A 19237-nucleotide genomic window follows, 5' to 3' on the forward strand; every position below is an offset into this window, starting at 1 on the left:
TGTAAACTGCACAGAGTAGAGCCTGGCCACTAAATAGGCGGTATGCAAATAGAATAAATGAATAAATAAATTCAGCTTGGAATGCATTATATAAATATGACATCTTTGTTTTTGAACTAACACTATCTAGTCTGAGCTAGATCCTGCAGCGTGGAATAAACCTGTTGCTATGTGCTGTTAAGGCATTTTTGATTTACTGTAAGAGTAACACTAGAAATTTAAAGAAATTAAAAAAACAAATAAACAATGACTTCCAGAAGGACCTTTGCAAACTCAACGCCGTCACATTTTTTCATGCATCATTTTTGTATAGGAGAATAAGGGTGTCCTCACAAATGGGATGCCCCTCCCATTCACCGCAATGGACAGGATTTAAAGACCTACCATCTTCCAGGCACCGCAGCCTGTAGCGGGATGGGCAACCTCACATTTAAGTTCTAGTTCTTGTCTTTGCCTTGATAGGAAGCGCCCCCCCCCCCCCGGTGTATCCTAACTCGCTCCTTTTTCTGTAGCCCTAAGAACAAAATCCTTTCTACTCTTCTGTTGGAATTTCTCTCTAGCCATCCATCCATCTCCTGAGATATTGGACTCGGATGATAGCACTGGGCCTTTAGGGAAATATCAAAATCCAAGGGAACTTGCAATGGCTGAGACAAAGGCAAAGCCTTATGTCCATGCCTGTGGGAGGAAGGGAGCAGATTCATTGAGCTCACCAGGCAAGGAGAGAGCGAGAGCGGCAGTTTTCTGCATCTACACATAGTAATCAGGAATAGCATGCTATGGATGATCTTGGCTTTGATTCTTGGCAAAACAGCTTTACATTTGCTGGTATTTTCTGGTTTCTTCATAGCTGCCTTTCCAATTCCTGATCTATTGTTTTCTTGGCTGCAGTCTTCATTTGGACAGACCATTCATACAAGATGTAGAACATCTTGAAGCATTAAAATTGTCTTAATTCTTCTGATTAGGCACCTTCAGTCTTATGAGACTATGGTAACATGCTCTGACTTGGAACAGCATCTAGTGTGGCTGAGAAGGCCAATTCAAGAGAGACAATCCCTTCCACACTGAAGGCATATACAATCTGTCCCCTGTCCAGCTCCCTGATTTGGCTGGTTTCGGGACTGCCTCTTTGCCTCGGCCTGCTGAGTCTCTTCAAATTGGGAGAGGCCGTGATGCACCGCCTGCCTCCAGACTGAACACTCAGATGTCAATAAATTATTGATGTTTCGTCTGCTAACTTTCATGCCTGTTTCATCTTAATCTAGTTTTTTTATATATGCTCTTTAGATTGTTTAGGTAGGGAAATAAAATACACCCTTGTCTTTTAACATTTTTTCCAGTTCTAAAATATTCTGCCGCTTCATATTTCAACAGCAGTAGCTTCTTGTCCAGAGTTACCCACTAGAAAATGAGATTTCTCTTAGAATAGTCCATAATTTTCATGATTCACACAGCTTGCTTCAATCTATAAAGCTCAAACAGATTTTCTTCTGGTACACTCTAGTAGCTAACAAATATGTGCTGTGTGACACCTAGGGCCTCTTCTTTTTCTGAATCCATCTTGCACATCTAAAATTTCTTGCTCTATATCAGTGGTTCTCAACCTTGGGTCTTCAGGGATTCTTGACCTGCAACTCCCAGAAGCTTTCAACCACTAGCTGTGCTGGCAAGGACTTCTGGGAGTTGCAGTCCAAGAATGAACACCCATGGTTGGGAACTACTAGTGTACATATTCCCAAAGTCTTAAATGTACAATGTTGAGCATCAGTTCGCTTGCATGGGAAGCTAACATGATCATACAGTTACTGAAGGGGGCATTTTTGGGAGTGGGACTGGAATCTATATTGAAAATTTCCAATCCATGAGCAATTGTTTTAAATAAAGCTAGCTGAATGTAATGTCAGTCCACTAAAATACTGTAATTAAATTACAGGTTTATGATTTAGGTGCAGATGGTCAAGGGATGATGCGGGTGGCTTCTGTTTCACAGAATGCTATTGTGTCTGCAGCTGGAAAGATTGCCAGGTAAACTGAATGAAAAAGCAGTGATCTGACTGCCTTAGAACTATTTCACTTATACTCTTTCATGAACCCAAAATAATGTATTTTATTTATTTATTTTGTTTGTTTGTTTTAGGACTATAGACCGTTCTGTGTTTAGGCCTATTGTTCAGATAGCAGTGATTGAAAATTCTGAATCTCAAGATTGTCATCTATTGGCAATCACTCATGCAGGTAAAAATTTAGTATCCTTTTCTTTATCACGAACTAACAGAAGTACTCAGATTTGGCAGCCACTAACTCAGCCACTAACCCACAGGTCCAAAAGGGAGGAGACAAATTGGATATTTTCTTACATCTATCACATCCAGTAGGATGATCCAACAGGCACCCATAGGGTTCAGGAGACCAATAGGGGATGCTCTGCTTATTGTACTTTGTGTAAGAAACTTATAAAAAGCTTTACCAAATGTATAATGGGGCTCCCTATCCGCCTTTTTAGGAACGAGGCCCAGCTATACATGTTTGAATAAAATATGACTTACATATAGACTGAATCGATGGACTGTCTTTATCTGTTATTTGTTGGGGTTCAGACAATGAGCAGGCTGATGGGCTTTATGATGATCACCACATGATAGGTAATAGGATAGCAAAGAGTCTCTTAGCAATAGATAGAAGAAGTCAGCCACACACACAGATGGATGTCTGCCAGCAGTACTCCTGGTGGACGACTCAGCAAGGAAGCAGAATGAGAAGTCTTCTCCGTCTGTGATGTTCTGATGTTCTCCTCTCTGCCACCAGGAGACTGTCCTTTATTAACATTACAAGGTCACAGGTAGTGACAGCATTACAGATAGTAGACAGGGTCCAGATAGGACAATGGGTTGGTCTGGGGAAAGGCAATTAACCAAGCCCTCTTATTGGCCTAAGGAAAGGCCTCTATAGCAAGCTCTCTATGATAATGAGGAGGGAGAATGATGGCAGCTCCTTCCCTCAGCAGCAGCCACAGGATGCTAGGAGAGTTTTCCCTCACTAGAACACCCATGTGGCTTAGCAACCTTGGGAATGGTATCCCCACAGTTATTCCCTGCCGGAGAATTGGGACCAAAAATCAGGTGCTAACACAGTGGTTAGGAAAAAATTCTGTCTTTCACTCACTCTCTGTCTCCCTCCTTCCCTTCCCCCCCTCCTCCCCTCTCTTCCCATTACCAAGCAGCTGGGTCTTCTCTCCCCATCTCCATTTGAAGAGTTTGGAGGCCCAGCATTTCATCCTTCCTTTGCTGTTCAGCATGCTACATGAACACGATACCACAGATACACATGACCTATACTTCTGATTTGTGTCTGTTGTTCCTTCCCCATACAACTCAACTCCAGCCTATAGACAAAATGTGGTTCTAAACGTTGGGGTGGAAAACACAGTAATGGAAAATGTTCCTCCATCATCCCACATCATGGGGTGTGGCGATCTACCTTGTTGCCCCTATTTATTTGGACCTCACAAGGAATCACGCCCTTTCCCTTCACGCTGCCACCAGGTATTCTCCTAATACCAGTTTATGTCATACACGTGTGCTGCCAACACTAAGGGTTATAGAACTTAGGAATCAGAGGTTTAATTAAGTATTCTTTTATTGTCAAACAAATCATAAAGGTGAACTGTTTTAGGTGTTAACACGTATTAGATCATGTAGGCAATCACTTTTATTCCAAACTGCTGTATACTTTCAATCAATATCTCTCTTGTAGTGCTTATACTTTCATTCCTGCTTGTTCAATATTGTTTAAACTTCTCAATTTCCTCTCCTAACACTCTCAGCTCAATTCACTAACCCTTCGTTCTCCTAAACCCTAACTGCCATTCCACTTCTCCCACTGTCTCTCTCTAACTGTCTAACTCCACCCCTCCTGCCCTCTCCTTGGCTCCTCCCCCTTGAGCTTCTGTGATGGACAGGCAGGAATGAGGTTACCTTTTGGCATTTCGCTACATGGGGTGAAAGTGATTTACCTTACTTTTCAGTTGAAAGACTGGTTTCCTTTCTCAGGTAGTTACCATGTGTGGCAGAGAGCATTCCCCCCCCTTCTCTCCCAAGAAGATATCTTAGATGTTCTTCTTCAGCGTGTTTGAAAAGAATCACTGGTTCCGTTGTTGAACAGAAACATACTTTGGTTGAAATACTTGAACCATCTGTCAAACATCCGCACACAATTAAAAGACTATCTCTTACTTTTCTCATTAGGTGTCCGCCTGTATTTCAGTGTGTGCCCATTTAAGCATCCTTTTGCCCGTCCTTCATCACTGATGTTGATTCACGTCCGCCTACCCCCAGGATTTTCTGCTGCTTCCAATGTGGAAAAGCCATCAAAGGTCCACCGAGCCCTTTATACCAAAGGTAACTCCTGGGGACAAGAGTCTGTCATTCATTTAAGGCTGGCATAGTCATTCTTCTCTTTTAGGAGAAAAGTAATGAAGATGGTCTAGGAGATGGCGATCTACCATAGATTAATGCATTCTTGTTATTTTGTCAGGTGTTCTACTAATGGCTGCTTCAGAAAATGAAGATAATGATATCCTGTGGTGCATTAATCATGACTCTTTCCCTTTTCAAAAGCCAATGATGGAAACACAGGTAAAACTATATATCATCATTTCGTTTTGAAACCTGCAGTAATGAAAGATGATTGTTGCTTTGGATTCAGTCCAGCATTCCTTAGGTGACGCTTTTTTCAAACTGTCCTGTCTGCCCCTTCAAAACTGTCCCTTCTTGTCCCCTTCCATCCCTGCTGCAGCCTTTGGAAGTTCTGGAGTGTTCTTGGGTTCCTCAAGCCTGGTTTCAGGGTGTATTTTTGAGTGCCGATGTGTAATGAGGACAAGTGATGTGCTAGTTCCATTTCATTCAGCTGTTCCACCAGCAGAAATCCACTTTTGGATCCTTTGTTTTTGTTTTGTTTGTTTGTTCGTTTTTGCTATGTTCATCAATCTGGATATACCTTCAAGAGTCCCATACTACTTCTGATCTCTGATCCAGTTGTGACTTAACCTGGTTCTTTGCAGCATGCTTACAGAAAAACATATACAGTGATGCCTCGCATTACGACATTAATTCCTTCCAGCGAAATTGCTGTAGAACAAAAACGTCGTAATGCAAAAAGAAAAACCCATTGAAACGCATTAAAACCTGTTTAATGTGTTCCAAAGGGCTGTAAACTCACCGTTCAGCGAAGATCCTCCATTAAGCAGCCATTTTCGCTGCCTGTGCAGCGAGGAATCCATCCCAGAAAACAGCGGGGGGCCATTTTGCTTACCTGGTGGCCATTTTGAAACCATCGATCAGCTGTTGGAAAATTGTCGTTTTGCGAAGAATCGGTTCCCGAAGCAGGGAACCAATCATCGCAAAGCGAAATTCCCCCATAGGAAACATCATTTTGTGATCGCAAAAGCGATCGCAAAAAGTTTATCGTAATGCAGTTTCGTCATTAAACGGGGCAATCGTAAAGCGAGGCACCACTGTACTTTTTCCCATCTTCACCTTCTCTATGTGTAGCATGACATGTCCAAAGAGGGGAGATTTCCTGATTGCATGCAGGTTCTCCTCATCATTTAAGAACCCCAGTTGTCCAGGGCTCTTGCTCACAGGTAAGAGTCTAGATACATGCAGGACACATCTTTTCAATCCATCACTCTCCACATGAAGAAAGTGACTAGGGAGTGGAATGCCTAAATGGGCATGTTGCCAAGAATCAGGTAAGCAGCGATTGTGAATCAGGCTTTTCCCTTCTCTTCCAACATTGAATGTCTGACTACCTTATGTTGCAAGAGAGTTCGGAGCTATATCCCATGCTGTCTCGTTTTTCGCTTTCTGCTGCTAGCTGGCTTGAGTTTTTGGAAAATACAATGGTGCCTCGCACAGCGAGGTTAATCCGTTCCAGATTAACCCTCGCTGTGTGAAAGCATCGTTGAATGGGGCAGGAAAAGCCATTGGAACGCATTAAACATGGTTTAATGCGTTCCAATTGGGCCGAATATTCACCATTCAGCGATGCTTCCCTATGGCCGGCAGCCATTTTCGCGCCCTCCCCTCGCTTTACGAGGGCGCGAAAGCGCTGCGCGTGGCCATTTTGGGGCTTCCGGCGGCCATTTTGTAGCCGCGGAACAACTGATTGGCGGGCACAAAGTGAAGGTCGGTAAGCTAACCGCTTACCGCCCTTTGGTCTGCGATTTTCGCCCTATGCAGGCACCATTTTGCGATCGCAAATGCGATCGCAAAACCAGCCTCGTAGAGCGAATTCATCGCTCTACGAGCTGCCCGTTGTGCGAGGCACTACTGTACAGATATGAACTTCATTCCATTTGTCGTCGCCCATTATGGTATAAAATGACTACATAAAAGCCTAAGGGTAAGAAGACAAACTTGCACAGGCCTAGACAGGGACTCATAGGCAACTATCTTAGTGGAAACATAGGATTAGGATGCAAATAACGTTCATGTAATTTATTGTATTGATTTTTTCCCCAGATGAAAACATCTGTTGATGGACATTCCTGGGCTCTTTCTGCAGTAGATGAGCAGAAAGTTCAGAAGATATTAAGCCCATTAAATAAAGATTCAATTCCGATAACAGACTATCCCGTGGTGGTGCAGCAGCATATGCTACCACCGAAGAAGTTTGTTGTCCTTTCAGCACAGGTATGTAGATCAGTTTTTAGTTGAAGGGTTCACTTCTTTACCTGTTTACTTTGCTAATGATATTTTGGGGCATACCTTGGAATAGACATGTACAGTAGGATTCCATATCTGCAGAGGATTGGTTCCAAGGCCCCCTCCTGCAGATGCTGAAAAATGCATATTTTAACACTCTTTTAAATACATATCATAGTTTCTAGCTCCCTCTAATGGCCAGTTCTGGTAACTTCATATTTAGAAATAGATATTTCTAGGATTTTTATTTTAATATTTTTAATATTTTCAGACTGTGGATAAGCAAATCAGTGGATACTGATCCCACAGATAAGGGAATCCTATTTTATAGAATATTGCTGTAAAATATAAATGTTGTCAATGAGGAAGAAACAAGAAATGTAGTAACTTCAGGTGATCTATTGTGAGGTACCTAATCTGTATTCAGTATAGTCTACTACACCTAAATGTATTCACTTCTAGAGATATTATAACCTATGGCTCTTGACATAGGAATGTGCTGGAAATATTTGATTTAATGTGCAAGAGATCATTGCCTGTGGTAGCACTAATGTATGTTTTTTCTTGTGATTATTTGCAAGCCTTTTTTAGAAAATGAGAATAAATTTTCAGAAACAAGGTTTCTTTTTCAGAATAGAGTTGTAATTTAAACATACAATAACTTCTACACTGGAGGCGAGGTTGCAAAAAATTTTTACATAGTACTGTACTGTTTCTAATCTCAGCTGGAGTTGGGTGCACAGTGTGGGGTGTGTCACATCTTCATATTTGTTGTCCACTTTTGTAAAATGGGATCTTTTAATTGTTTGTATAGGTGTAAAAAGCATTGACCTTTTAAACAAGCAAAAATGCTCCAAGAATTATCATCTGTTTTTTCTTGTCTCTTTTAAGGGGAGTTTTATGTTTCATAAGCTGAGACCTGTAGATCAGCTGCGACATCTTTTTGTATGCAATGCTGGTGGGGACGGGGAAGATATTGAAAGGTTTTTCAAACTTCACCCGGTAAGAATATTTTAATCATTGTTGAAGTCTCATGTTTCGTCACTAATTAATTTTTTTTTTTTTAAAAAAAACCCTTTGTCTGCTGTACCCTTCCACTTGTTGATGAGATATTTTATAATTTGGAAGTTTACCTAACCGTAGGCAAAATCCGGAGCTGGAGTCCCGAAGGCAGCATGTGTCGTTCTGCCAACTCCTGCGACATTGCTGGAACCAGTTGTATTGGCTCTTGCCTTTCCATTGGACCATTTCAGCAATGTGGAGAGGGGGGATCTGCTGCTTGGGTAACAGCCTATCCTCCATATTACCTTACCCGGGCTTCATGCTCTGGAGAGGACACTCCTCGATTTAGAGCATGTTACCATAGTCTCTCGAGACTGAAGGATGCCTATGACCTAACCGTAGTAGGGGGGCACAATCCCATAAAGTTAGTGCTGTAAATAAAATATTCCCACATGTTTTTGGGACTCAGGTTTCTTTACGGCACCTAATGTACGACTTCTTTATTCCCTATTATAATCTACTGTGCTGTGGAAATAATGTAATAATGTGCATTTTCCCCCAGTCTTTGTAATCTGGAAACCACAATTAGTGTTGTGTTACACTTAAATCATAGAATCGTGGAATAACTGAGTTGGAAGGGGCTTATAATGCCATCAAGTCCCTAAAGGAGATAAAAGCTCTGTACTTAGTTAGGTGAATGATTTAACTAATTCAGCATGTTACTGGCTGGATGCTTCCCAGAGGCTTGCTTGCTTGCTTGCTTGCTTGCTTGCTTGCTTGCTTATTTATTTATTTACTTACTTACTTACTTACTTACTTACTTACTTACTTACTTACTTACTTACTTACTTACTTACTTACTTACTTACTTACTTACTTACTTACTTACTTACTTACTTACTTACTTACTTGATTTATACCCCGCCTATCTGGACCGATGGACCACTCTAGGCTTGCAAGCAGAAATGAAGCTGAACACTTCTCTGAACCTGGAAATTTAATGCGTCTGTCACAGCGCGTATTTGCTAATTAATAATTCTCTGCTGTCAAGTTGATTCTGAATTACGGCAATCCTTGGCAGGTTTTCCTTGGTATAAATAACTCAGAAGCTGTTTACCAGAGCCTTTTTCTGTGCCTTGATAGTGCTCAGCTTGTCTAAGACTACACAAGCTCTTCTGGAATGTGTTTAATTTTTAATAGCCTGTTTTGATTAGTGTCCATTGCTATATTTACAGTAATAGAGTCTCTGAGTGAGTGAGTTAGTAAGTGTGATCCCAACTCATTGCGCTGGTTGTAATAGCCAATGCTCTGAAAAATGCAACTGATGTCTCCAGTTTGGGGCTGACAAGTTACGGTCTTTACTGTAGTTGGGAAGGGAATTTGTACCGACAGGCAAACCTGTAACAGTTTGGGACTCAGCACCAAAATCTGTTAGCAGATTCAAGCAGGCAAAACCAAGATAATTTACCATAATGATAATTTTTTAAAATCTGTTGGGGTTTAGAAATTATGAAAAAACAAGGTACTTGTTGGCTTGTAGGTGCACACGTTGGGCAGCAGCAAAAAAGTTCAGAGCAAGTTGAGTAAATTATTTTTCTCTTTAAAATCTGTTTTGAGAGCATGATTTCCTTGGAAGACAAGGCATTCAAGAAAGGCTTAATTTGAAACCATTCGTAGAAAGAGATTTCTGTTTTCTTTCCCTGCTGGTAGCTTTCTCCTTGTGAAGAAGGACAATATGCTACATAGGGAGCCTTGCCACTTCAATCAGGAAGTCTGATTTTTTTTTTCAAGATCACTTGTTATTTATGAAGAATCCATGTGGAGCAGAACATTTCTTCAAGCTCTCTCTTTTCCAGACAAGGGCAGAGCTAGGACTCTCTCACTTTCAGATCAGCTCTTTCTTCAATGCCTTCAGGATGCTGTGTGCTGTTTCAACAAGAAGTAATATGGAAAAACTGCACCAGCTCAGACATTATGTAATGAACTTGTTACTTACAGTGTGTAAGTAACATCTGATGGCAACAGAATGTTTGTAGCTGCAGACCTGGGATCAAACACCTAGAAATCTTCATAGGCATCCTTCAGTCTCGAGAGACTATGGTAACATGCTCTGTATGGAGGACTTGTAACAGCGTCTATTTGACGCTGTATGCAAAGCTGGAGTGTCCTCTCCAGAACACGAAGCCTGGGTAAAATAATATGGAGGATAGGCTGTTACCCAAGCAGCAAATCCCCCCTCTCCACGTCACTGAAATAGTCCAATGGAAAGAGTATTGGCAATTATTTCCAAGTGCAAAGCTGGAGGTTGGGAGTTCTAGTCTCCACTGTTCCTTCAGGGAGAAGAGCCGGCCTGTATGGCTTTGGGCAAACTGCACAGTCCCAGGGAGCCCCCAGAAGAAGGGAAGAATAAACCACTTCTGAGTACTGCCTATCTAGGAAATCCTGAAAAGAGTTGCCATAAGTCAGAACTGACTTGGCAGGATATGATGATGATTCTATCCAAGTATGTATTTATTTCCTGCAGTTTGTGCTTCAGTGCTTCTTGATTTCTGGAATATGTTAGAGTTATATCACGACTAGAGGGACGTGGTGGCGCTGTGGGTTAAACCGCAGAAGCCTCTGTGCTGTAAGGTCTATAGATCTTCAACTGTAAGATTGAATCCACATGACAGATTGAGCGCCCGTCGCTTGTCCCAGCTCCCGCCAACCTAGCGGTTTGAAAGCATGCAAATGCGAGTAGATAAATAGGGACCACCTCGGTGGGAAGGTAACAGCATTCCGTGTCTAAGTCGCCCTGGCCCTGTGACCACGGAAGATTGTCTTCAGACAAAACGCTGGCTCTATGGCTTGGAAACGGGGATGAGCACCGCCCCCTAGAGTCGAACATGACTGGACAAAAATTGTCAAGGGAAACCTTTACCTTTTTATGTCACGATAGCTGTGATTTTACTTTGTTGTGATGGTTCTTTCAGGGAGAACAAGCTTGTGCTACCTGCCTTATCCTTGCCTGTTCTTCTGCTGCTTGTGATAGAGAAGTATCAGGTTGGGCTACCCGAGCGTTTTTCAGGTAAAGGTATTCGGGTTGTGTTGGGCTGTTATTGAAACACTGAAATTGTTACATGAAATTTTGCACAAAGTGTCATCATGGCATGGTTTATTATTGTGCGAAGCATAGTACAGTACTTTTTGCATGTTGTTAAGACAGATCTAAAATTTGGTCGGTAGTTTTAACTACCACTAGGAAGGAAACACCTTAATTGTATCTTACATATGTTGTAAAAATTGCCTTTCTTAACTGGGAGGCACTCGGTTATCTCATTCAGATGCAGTTATTTCATCCTTAAACTCTGACTTACTAAGGCAAAAACATCATGGCTTATATACTCCACCCCGCCTCTATTCCAGTGCAGCTGCAAGGAGGAGATCAAAGTTCTCTCATCATTTTTTTTGGCTGACTGTAGTTTGTCATATACAGTACTGTGATTCTGGGCAAGTCTTAACTTTGACTTGTTGAAACAAGCTAAATGGAGTCTTCAGTTTATGAAGTTTCCATAAACCAGACCTAAAATGAACCACAGTTCAAGTGTGAACCAATGTCAAACAAAACTAAATTTAAAAAAAACATAATTAGCAAACATTTACCTCATGGTGAAAAGGAAAATGGTGGTGCTGCGAGTTAAACCACAGAAGCTTCTGTGTTGCAAGGTCAGAAGACCAGTAGTCGTAAGATCAAATCCACATGACGGAGTGATCCTCCGTCGCTTGTCCCAGCTCCTGCCAACCTAGCAGTTCGAAAGCATGTAAAAAATGTGAGTAGATAAATAGGTACCACCTTGGTGGAAAGGTAATGGCATTCCGTGTCTAGTCGCACTGGCGTAACCACAGAAACTCTTCGGACAAAAGCTGGCTCTATGGCTTGGAAACGGGGATGAGCACCGCACCCTAGAGTCAGACACAACTGGACTAAATGTCAAGGGGAACTTTTACCTTTACCTTACTCCATTGTGACTGCACTGGAGTGGGAAGTCTACAAGCACAAGGTTTATCTAGGCTCTTTCTTGGAATAATGTGCCATAGTTTATCATGAATGCAGCTAGTCTTTTTATTTTTAAGCAAACCAGTATTCTTTGCATGTTTGACTCAGTTTGAAAATGATGTTAAAAGTGGTTGCCCTGTTACAACAAGATTTTCGTTTTGTAATCTCAGATACGGTGGTGAAGCACAATTGCGATTTTCATCTCTCATTCCTCCTCCAAGTAATGTCGGATCTATACTGGGTTCTCCTGTTCCACCGGGTAAGATGTAAATGTAATTACAACAACTTTGTTCTTATATGCCATATGCTTACCTTTTGGCAGACGTTTCTTTACATGCAGTACATTTAGATTTTTCCTTCTTTGTAGTGTTTAAATTCTGTGATTCACTGTTTCCAACGCAGTAGCACATTTTCAAAAATCATACAAGTATCCGCATCAACAATTATGGCTAGCAGAAATCAGTCCATTAATCTGTGTTTGTAACCCTACTCCTCAAATTTCTGTATCTCCGGGATTGAATGCTGGAAAAGTGAGCACGCGAAAGGAAAATGTTTCTGAAAAAGTTCACTTTCGTCTTCCCTTCTTCCCCAATTCTTTTTTCCCATAGAGCAATGCAAAGACCTGCTCTCTTCCTTTCTTTTCTGTAAATCTGTTTTGGGATAGGTACCTTCTGGCCCAAGGAATATATCTTCTAGCAGACCATTGTGGGAAACGGCTATGGAATAGCAGAAGACACTGAAAACATAATTTTTTAAAATATGGTGCCCTAAAAGTGTACTTAGTTATCTGGGCGGTACTGAAATTGTAACTTCTGTAGTCTCTCAAAGCTGTACCCATTTTATTGACAGAAGGATTTGTGTTATATTAAATATACATATATTGCTCTTCTTCCATTTAGGCTCCCCTCTTCCTCCTGGTAGCCTATACCCTAATCCAAGCTTTTTGGCAACGCCAACACCAGGTATTTCCGTGAAATAATTCTTGTGTTTACTTCTATTTCTTTTGGCATTCTCATTTTCTTCTTATTGAAAAGATGTGTTGTTTTTTCAGGTTTACAGCCTCCTGGTATGTCAACTCCAGTCCATGCTTCAGGCGGTCAGATGTTCCAGCCTGGTACTTCCACAAATGGCATGATGAACCCCGAGATAGTGTTTTCTGGAAAACACAATGGTATCTGCATTTATTTCGCTCGAATTATAGGGTAAGTTATTCTTGCAAATAAAAAGCGTATGTGTTGTACAAAGCCAGCAAACCTCCGTTCATGTCGACTAGGCTTAGTGGAAGTAAGCCAACTTCAAGCACATGTTTTCAAGGCCATTTTTGTTTTTGTTAATTGTGGCTAAGATTAACCAGTTCAGTTTATAGATGGCATAGTAAACAGTTCTTTATACTGTGGAAGCTTTCAGCTCCTCTTTGCAGAGGAGGAATGAGGCAGCCTGAAGGCTTGCTTGGCACTATATGTCAACTGATTCACTTTGTTTACATTTTAAATGTTATAAATGAAGAGAAACCCTTTTTTGTAACTATCATGATGGACAACAATGAAAAACGACTTATTGTATAATTGTCGGTGTTGCTTTTATACAAAAATATAAGTGACGTATTTCCTAAATTAGGCATTCTCTAGGTTTCCAGGTCTGTTGCTTGTTATAGCTTTCAGTGGATTTTTCCACCCATGTACTGCATCAAGGGGATGATACACCTTCACAGTTATATGTGCAAATGTTGGTATTATTGTTCTAAATTTGACAGTTCACAGTGAAGATCTGAGGCACGTCCTAATTGTAACCTAGTGATGTGCTAGGCAGTTGGCTGGACACTTTACTGAGTTGGAAAACCTAGCTGCAGAGCCAGGGTTTGACTTTTCAGTTCCCCGGGGTGTTGCCCAGGTGATAGCAAACTGCACACTCCCAAGACACCCCCAGAAGAAGGGGCAGGTACCATATTTTACCGTGTATACAACCCCCCCCCCCCAATGTATAAAACAACCCTCTAATTTTGACCCTTGATGGAGGCGGAGGAGCAGTTAATGGGCAACTGCTCCTCCTCTGTCTCTTGATCCGGCTGTCTCCACTGCCCCCCGCCTGTTACCTCCTCCAGTGCGACTGCCGACTGTCGGGGCTCACCTCCAGCTCATGTTGCTGCCTTGTCCCCTGCCCTAAGGAGATTATGGGAGGAGGTGATCTGGCGGTGGCAGCAGCAAGAGGTGCCCCAGCGTGTGTGAATGCTCCTTCGCCTCCACCTCCTCCTGCTGCTACCTTGGGGCCACCAGAGGGGACAAGCCGTGAGCTCTGGAAGAGGAAATTGGGCGGCAGCAAGAGGCGCCGAGCGACTGGTTCCTTCTGTGTATAAAACGACATTCAATTTTCCTCTAATTATTTTAGGAAAAAGTGTCATTTTATATACAGTAAAATACGGTAAATCGCTTCTGAGTTGCCTGTCCCTAAACCACCACCACCCAAAAAGGATTGCTGTAAATCAGTGTCACCTTGACGGGACACAATTATTATCTGCAGTAGGCTAGGATGAATGGAAGGCTCAGGTAACTTCTTGATATGGGAGTGTTTGTAACATGGCAAAAGCACATGCTTTGCATGCCGAGGATCCCAGGGTTCATCATCAGCTATGGCCACAGAACTCCCGAAGGGACTCCCAACTGTAATGAACTAAAGGAGCTAATGATCTGAGTTAGGCGCTCTTGATGTGTGTTTAACCTGCTAAGGGATGCAGTTATTATAGTTGTACTGTATTCTGTGGTCTATGCCATAAGTAACAAGGCGAAGAAAACGTAACAGTTTGGTATGTCTAAATGTACTAGTTATTCTTTGCTTTCACTGCTTGAAGAACAGCTGGTTAGAGAAACCGGAAGCAATGAAAGAAAAAAAGGTCTATTCCTTCCCCACCCAACCCCAGTGGTATAGTACAAAACATCAGGGTTACATGTTCTTGCTTTACAGAAACATTTGGGATGGAAGTATCGTGGTGGAGCGAGTTTTCAAGAGTGGCAATAAGGCGATCGTCACTGTAAGTGCTTGTGGGAATTAATGGCTATTTCTTTCAAGACTCTTCCCACTTAGTTGTTGACACTGATGTCGTTCTATTACAAACGGGGCATACATTTGTTTGTAGTCAAAGAAGTATTGCATCAGAAATAATCGGTTGGCAGTTTCTAGATGGTGCTGTGTGATGCTGGGCCCTAAAGTTAATGTGGCCTTTCTCTCTGCCTCCCTTTCTAGCCAGCCACGTGGGAAGGGGCAGACTCCTCTTACCTGGAGATTTTCACCTCCTTTTCCATTTTAGCTTCTCCTCCATTTTTTAACTCCCCCTATATATTTTGCTTACCTGCATGAAGTTACATGAAGCCGCCTAGAGTGGTCTAATATGATCAGATAGGCGGGATAGAAATAAAATAAATAAATAAATAAATAAATTAAGAGGTGTCTCTGTTCTATAACAAGCCATTGTGGCATCTAAAACTTTCAACTTCTGCTTCACAGACATCTTGCTGAACAGTGTGTTTGGTTCAAAGTTGGGTCCTTTTCTTCTTCTTCTTCTTTTTTTTTTGTGAAGCCTCTTCCTTTCAGAACAGTGATTTAGGATTTGATTGAAATATTTTCTCTTATTATCCTTATATCCTGTATTATCATTCTCATCATTTGTTTTTCACTTTCTGAATGTTTTTGTCTGTTGTTTATTTATACGTTTATATGTATAATTTATTATTTATGTTTATTTATTTTATTATGTCGTAAACCACCCAGAATAGTGTGGTTTACAACATAGTAAAATAACAGGGCAGTATATAAATTAAATTAATAAAATAAAATTAATAAATCAATCATGCTTTTTTGTTGACTAGAATGGCAGGGTCAGATGGGATTTAGAGCCATAACATTAGGGGAGCTGGATCCAGGTTCACTTCAGTGAAATGTGGTTCACAAACTTCTTCGCACAGTATTTTCACTATAATCTTGTTATTTTAACAAGCTTTGCTCCAGAATTAGCATCTCTCTTTCACTCTTGGTACAACTCTCAGACATGCATGTTATTTCCTTATTTAGGTTGAAAGTAGTGTCCCCCCACAAGTGTTAGAATCTGTATTGCAAGATTTAAAAGGGCTACAAGATTTTTTGGATAGAAATTCTCAATTTGCAACAGTAGGATCCCTTAGAAATCCCAGGTAAGACTAAGAATTCTGTGAACCAAAACAATTTGTGGAAGTTATAGCTTTGAGAAATGTATTATATAATTTGTAGAGAAGTCTGATTTGTTTTTCTGCGCTAATGAAGTTGTCTGTTTCCAGTATTTGATTAAGAATATTTGATTCTTTATTCTAAAGTATATCTGTTTTCTTACATTCTGATGGATCACTGATGGAGCTGGAGGAGAATTAACAGCAACATTATATTATATTATTATTGTATTATATTATAAGAAAAATAGAATGTAATAAAACAGGAACAAGTCGATAAGGAACCATCAGTTATTAGCAGCAGCAGTTGTAAAAATACTAAATTGTTGGGAGAACTATTATGTTGATGTGTAATAGCTTGTTATATTGGGGTGAGTGGCTCTGTTACTCCTCCAAGCTGTATTTTGTTGGTTAGTATAATGTAGATCTTTCACCTAAACCTAGAGGTTGGGAATTCGATTCCCGGCTGTACCTCCTTGACAGTGGCTGGACTTGATGAGTCATAGAGTTCCTTCCAGCGCTGCAGTTCAGTGACGGTGATATTCCTGTCACTTTAAACACATAGCAGCCCCAAAGGTATGTTTTCTAAATTTTTGAAATCTTTCTTTTTTTCCCCCTTGATGGAAGCTTCACGACTCCAGCTAGCCTGCAGCAACGATTACTTGGGTACATGAGGTCTGATGGTGGAGTTTCTCAACAAATGCAACAAGAGACCCAGAGGAAGTTTCATGGTAAAGAAGCAGCTTGTTTTTCTAAATTTTTGTGCTATCTCCACTTGTCAGGAAAAAAAAATCTGAAGGCAAGTTCTCTGCAACACTGCTCATTTTCCTGAGGAACAATGTTTAGGGGTGAATTACTCCACCACTAAGAGGCAGCTTGGCTCTCAGGAATGATAAGTGGCAGGCAGATCACCCAAATCTGCTCCACAACTAATAATCCAAAGAAAATAGATGAATGGCATACATTTGCCTGAAGCCAACAATGCTCTGAAATCTAGAATAATGTTAGAGTCTAGATTTTGCTGAACTTTTTTATGGATCTCCTTCTAGGAACCTCTCAGTTGCAGTGTCTGCAGACTCTCCTTCCCAGGCTCCCCCTTTTGTAGTTTATGAATAGGAAGGAAAAAGGCAAAGAGAATGTTTGATTATTAATAGGTTACTAATTCATTTCTCTTATGTTTTGCTAATTAAATGTCCACGTAAGCCACTCTTGTATGTTTCTCATATAACAGAAAGGTAAAAACATAACTGCCTCAACGATTTATGATATCTGGTATTTTCCATGCCTGTGGAATATAGATCGCTTCAAGTCAAAGCCTGTGGGTCATAAAGCGACTTGGTAGAAAGAGTTCTTCTCCAGGATTATGACATAAGAGATAGCTTATACCTAATTTATTTATTGAAAGTAGTTGTATTCCACCTTTCTCCTTAAAAGGACCCAAGGTGGTGACTCTTCCCTCTTGGGGGAAGAGGGCCAGAATAATATGCATCTAGAGGTATCTTCTGTTGCAGAGTATTGAATTTTTGGTTTAATTTCTCCTTTTGTTAAACAGCAGAAATCCAGAAAGGAGAATATTTTCAAATTCCTCCGACAGTCCACCCCTTTTTTCAGTAACTAACATTTACAGTCTCTGTAACTCACTCTGAGACGTTAGTAGAAAAAATAAAAGCATTTCATCATTTACAGTACTGAACAGCAAACAGCAACCTAACAACCAACAAACTGACTGACTTTAACAGACTTCAAGAGAGTGTGGGAGAAAAGGACTTTCAGCCCAGAGGTGGGGCTCTTTTTAAATTCTGAGGCAGGAAGGAACGATAGGGTAGTATTGGAAAGATTGACAGTCACCCCAGCCGAGAAAAATTCCTCCCATTTAAACGAACTAAAGGCAGTATGCGAGGTTGTGAATACTCTAACATCTTCATGCCATGTAAGTGCTGTGATTCTTTGATGCATTTGACAAGATTTTGTGAAGCAGGAAAATGAGATGCTCCAAAACCGTGGCTGATGGAGATCAGTTTTATCTTTTAAACAAAAATCTGTGTCTGTTTTGCAGCTGAAGCACAGTTATGGGAGAAGGTCTCTCTACAGGGCATCCAGCAGCTTGTTCAGAAAACTTGTCAGGCTTTGGCGTTATGGAAGCTTCTTTGTGAGCACCAATTTAATATTGTTGTAGGTGAGCTTCAGAAGGTACGTGTTGGGCCACTCCTAGCTTTTTGGCCTAGAAAACTTGCAGGCCTTTATAGCTAAAAGCAGAATGTTTCTTTTAGAATTTTCTGGAAATGAGGTGGCACTTACAGTTTAGAGGTCTTGTGAAGATGTCAGTGTGTGTCTGACATTTAAAATAACCTGCAAAATACTGGCATTGTTCGAAATTTCAGTGGACATGCCTATACTTATAAAGTAATAATGGAGATTATATTTAACACTAACAAATTTGAATATATTGAATAAAGCCTTGTAATCTAAAAAAGAAAGGGGAACATATTATCATATGTGATGGGCATGTGAAGAGAGACCGAAAGAATGGATGATTACATTTAATGAGATTAAAGAAATTCTAGGGACAGATATATACAAAGTTGTCCAATGTTAGTAATAGAAACTGTCAGCTAGATAGGGGGAAATGGAACTAATTGTTATGTTCACTGCGGCTAGATTAATATTTGCAAGGAATTGGAAAAATAATAATCAGTTGATGTTGGAAGAATGGTATAATGAGATGTAGACTCTAGCTATTAACAATAAATCAACTTGTTAATTGAAAGTTAGAAAAGGATTATTGAAGGAGAGTAGTGTTAATGGGATTTGGAACTCTTATATGGAATATGTATTTACAAAACAAAGGTTATACCCCAACACAAGAATCATATTTTTGGAAAGAGACGGACCACATGATACAAATTAGACGAAACATATTGATGAGCTTATATAGGTATAAATTTATATTCCTGATGGTGGTGGGTTACACTGTATATTTGTGTTGTGATTCTAGTTGTCATTTATGTTTTTAATTTTTTAAAAAAAATATACCTATGTTTGCTATTTTATTTTATTTTATTATTTTTTTGCACAGGAACTTCAAGAACGTTTAAAGGTTACTACTTTCAGAGACTTAGTAATTAGAGATAAAGAGCTAGCGGGAGCCCTCATTGCTTCTCTAATCAACTGTTACATCAGAGACCATGCTGCTGTTGATGGCATTAGTTCACACTTGAAAGACATTTGTCCCCTGCTCTACAGCACAGATGATGCTATCTGTTCAAAGGTACGGTATAGTCAGTGACATAAACCAAAAC

General features: G+C 40.6%; 1 protein-coding gene across 1 annotated transcript in view; it reads left to right on the forward strand.

The window, feature by feature from the left end:
* Positions 1-19237, forward strand: part of NUP155 (nucleoporin 155) — a 45966-nt gene that overhangs the window by 12120 nt on the left and 14609 nt on the right. Inside the window, exons 9-23 of the mRNA XM_020795673.3 lie at positions 1937-2028; positions 2141-2238; positions 4248-4400; positions 4537-4637; positions 6525-6695; positions 7599-7709; positions 10682-10776; positions 11916-12004; positions 12645-12707; positions 12797-12947; positions 14704-14770; positions 15808-15926; positions 16566-16669; positions 17995-18128; positions 19015-19206. Of these exons, the coding sequence (XP_020651332.3) occupies positions 1937-2028; positions 2141-2238; positions 4248-4400; positions 4537-4637; positions 6525-6695; positions 7599-7709; positions 10682-10776; positions 11916-12004; positions 12645-12707; positions 12797-12947; positions 14704-14770; positions 15808-15926; positions 16566-16669; positions 17995-18128; positions 19015-19206 (1740 nt within the window). The remainder of the gene's footprint in view (positions 1-1936; positions 2029-2140; positions 2239-4247; positions 4401-4536; positions 4638-6524; positions 6696-7598; positions 7710-10681; positions 10777-11915; positions 12005-12644; positions 12708-12796; positions 12948-14703; positions 14771-15807; positions 15927-16565; positions 16670-17994; positions 18129-19014; positions 19207-19237) is intronic.

The sequence above is a fragment of the Pogona vitticeps genome, chromosome 2, assembly GCF_051106095.1.
Source record: "Pogona vitticeps strain Pit_001003342236 chromosome 2, PviZW2.1, whole genome shotgun sequence".
NCBI classification, from domain to species: domain Eukaryota; kingdom Metazoa; phylum Chordata; class Lepidosauria; order Squamata; family Agamidae; genus Pogona; species Pogona vitticeps.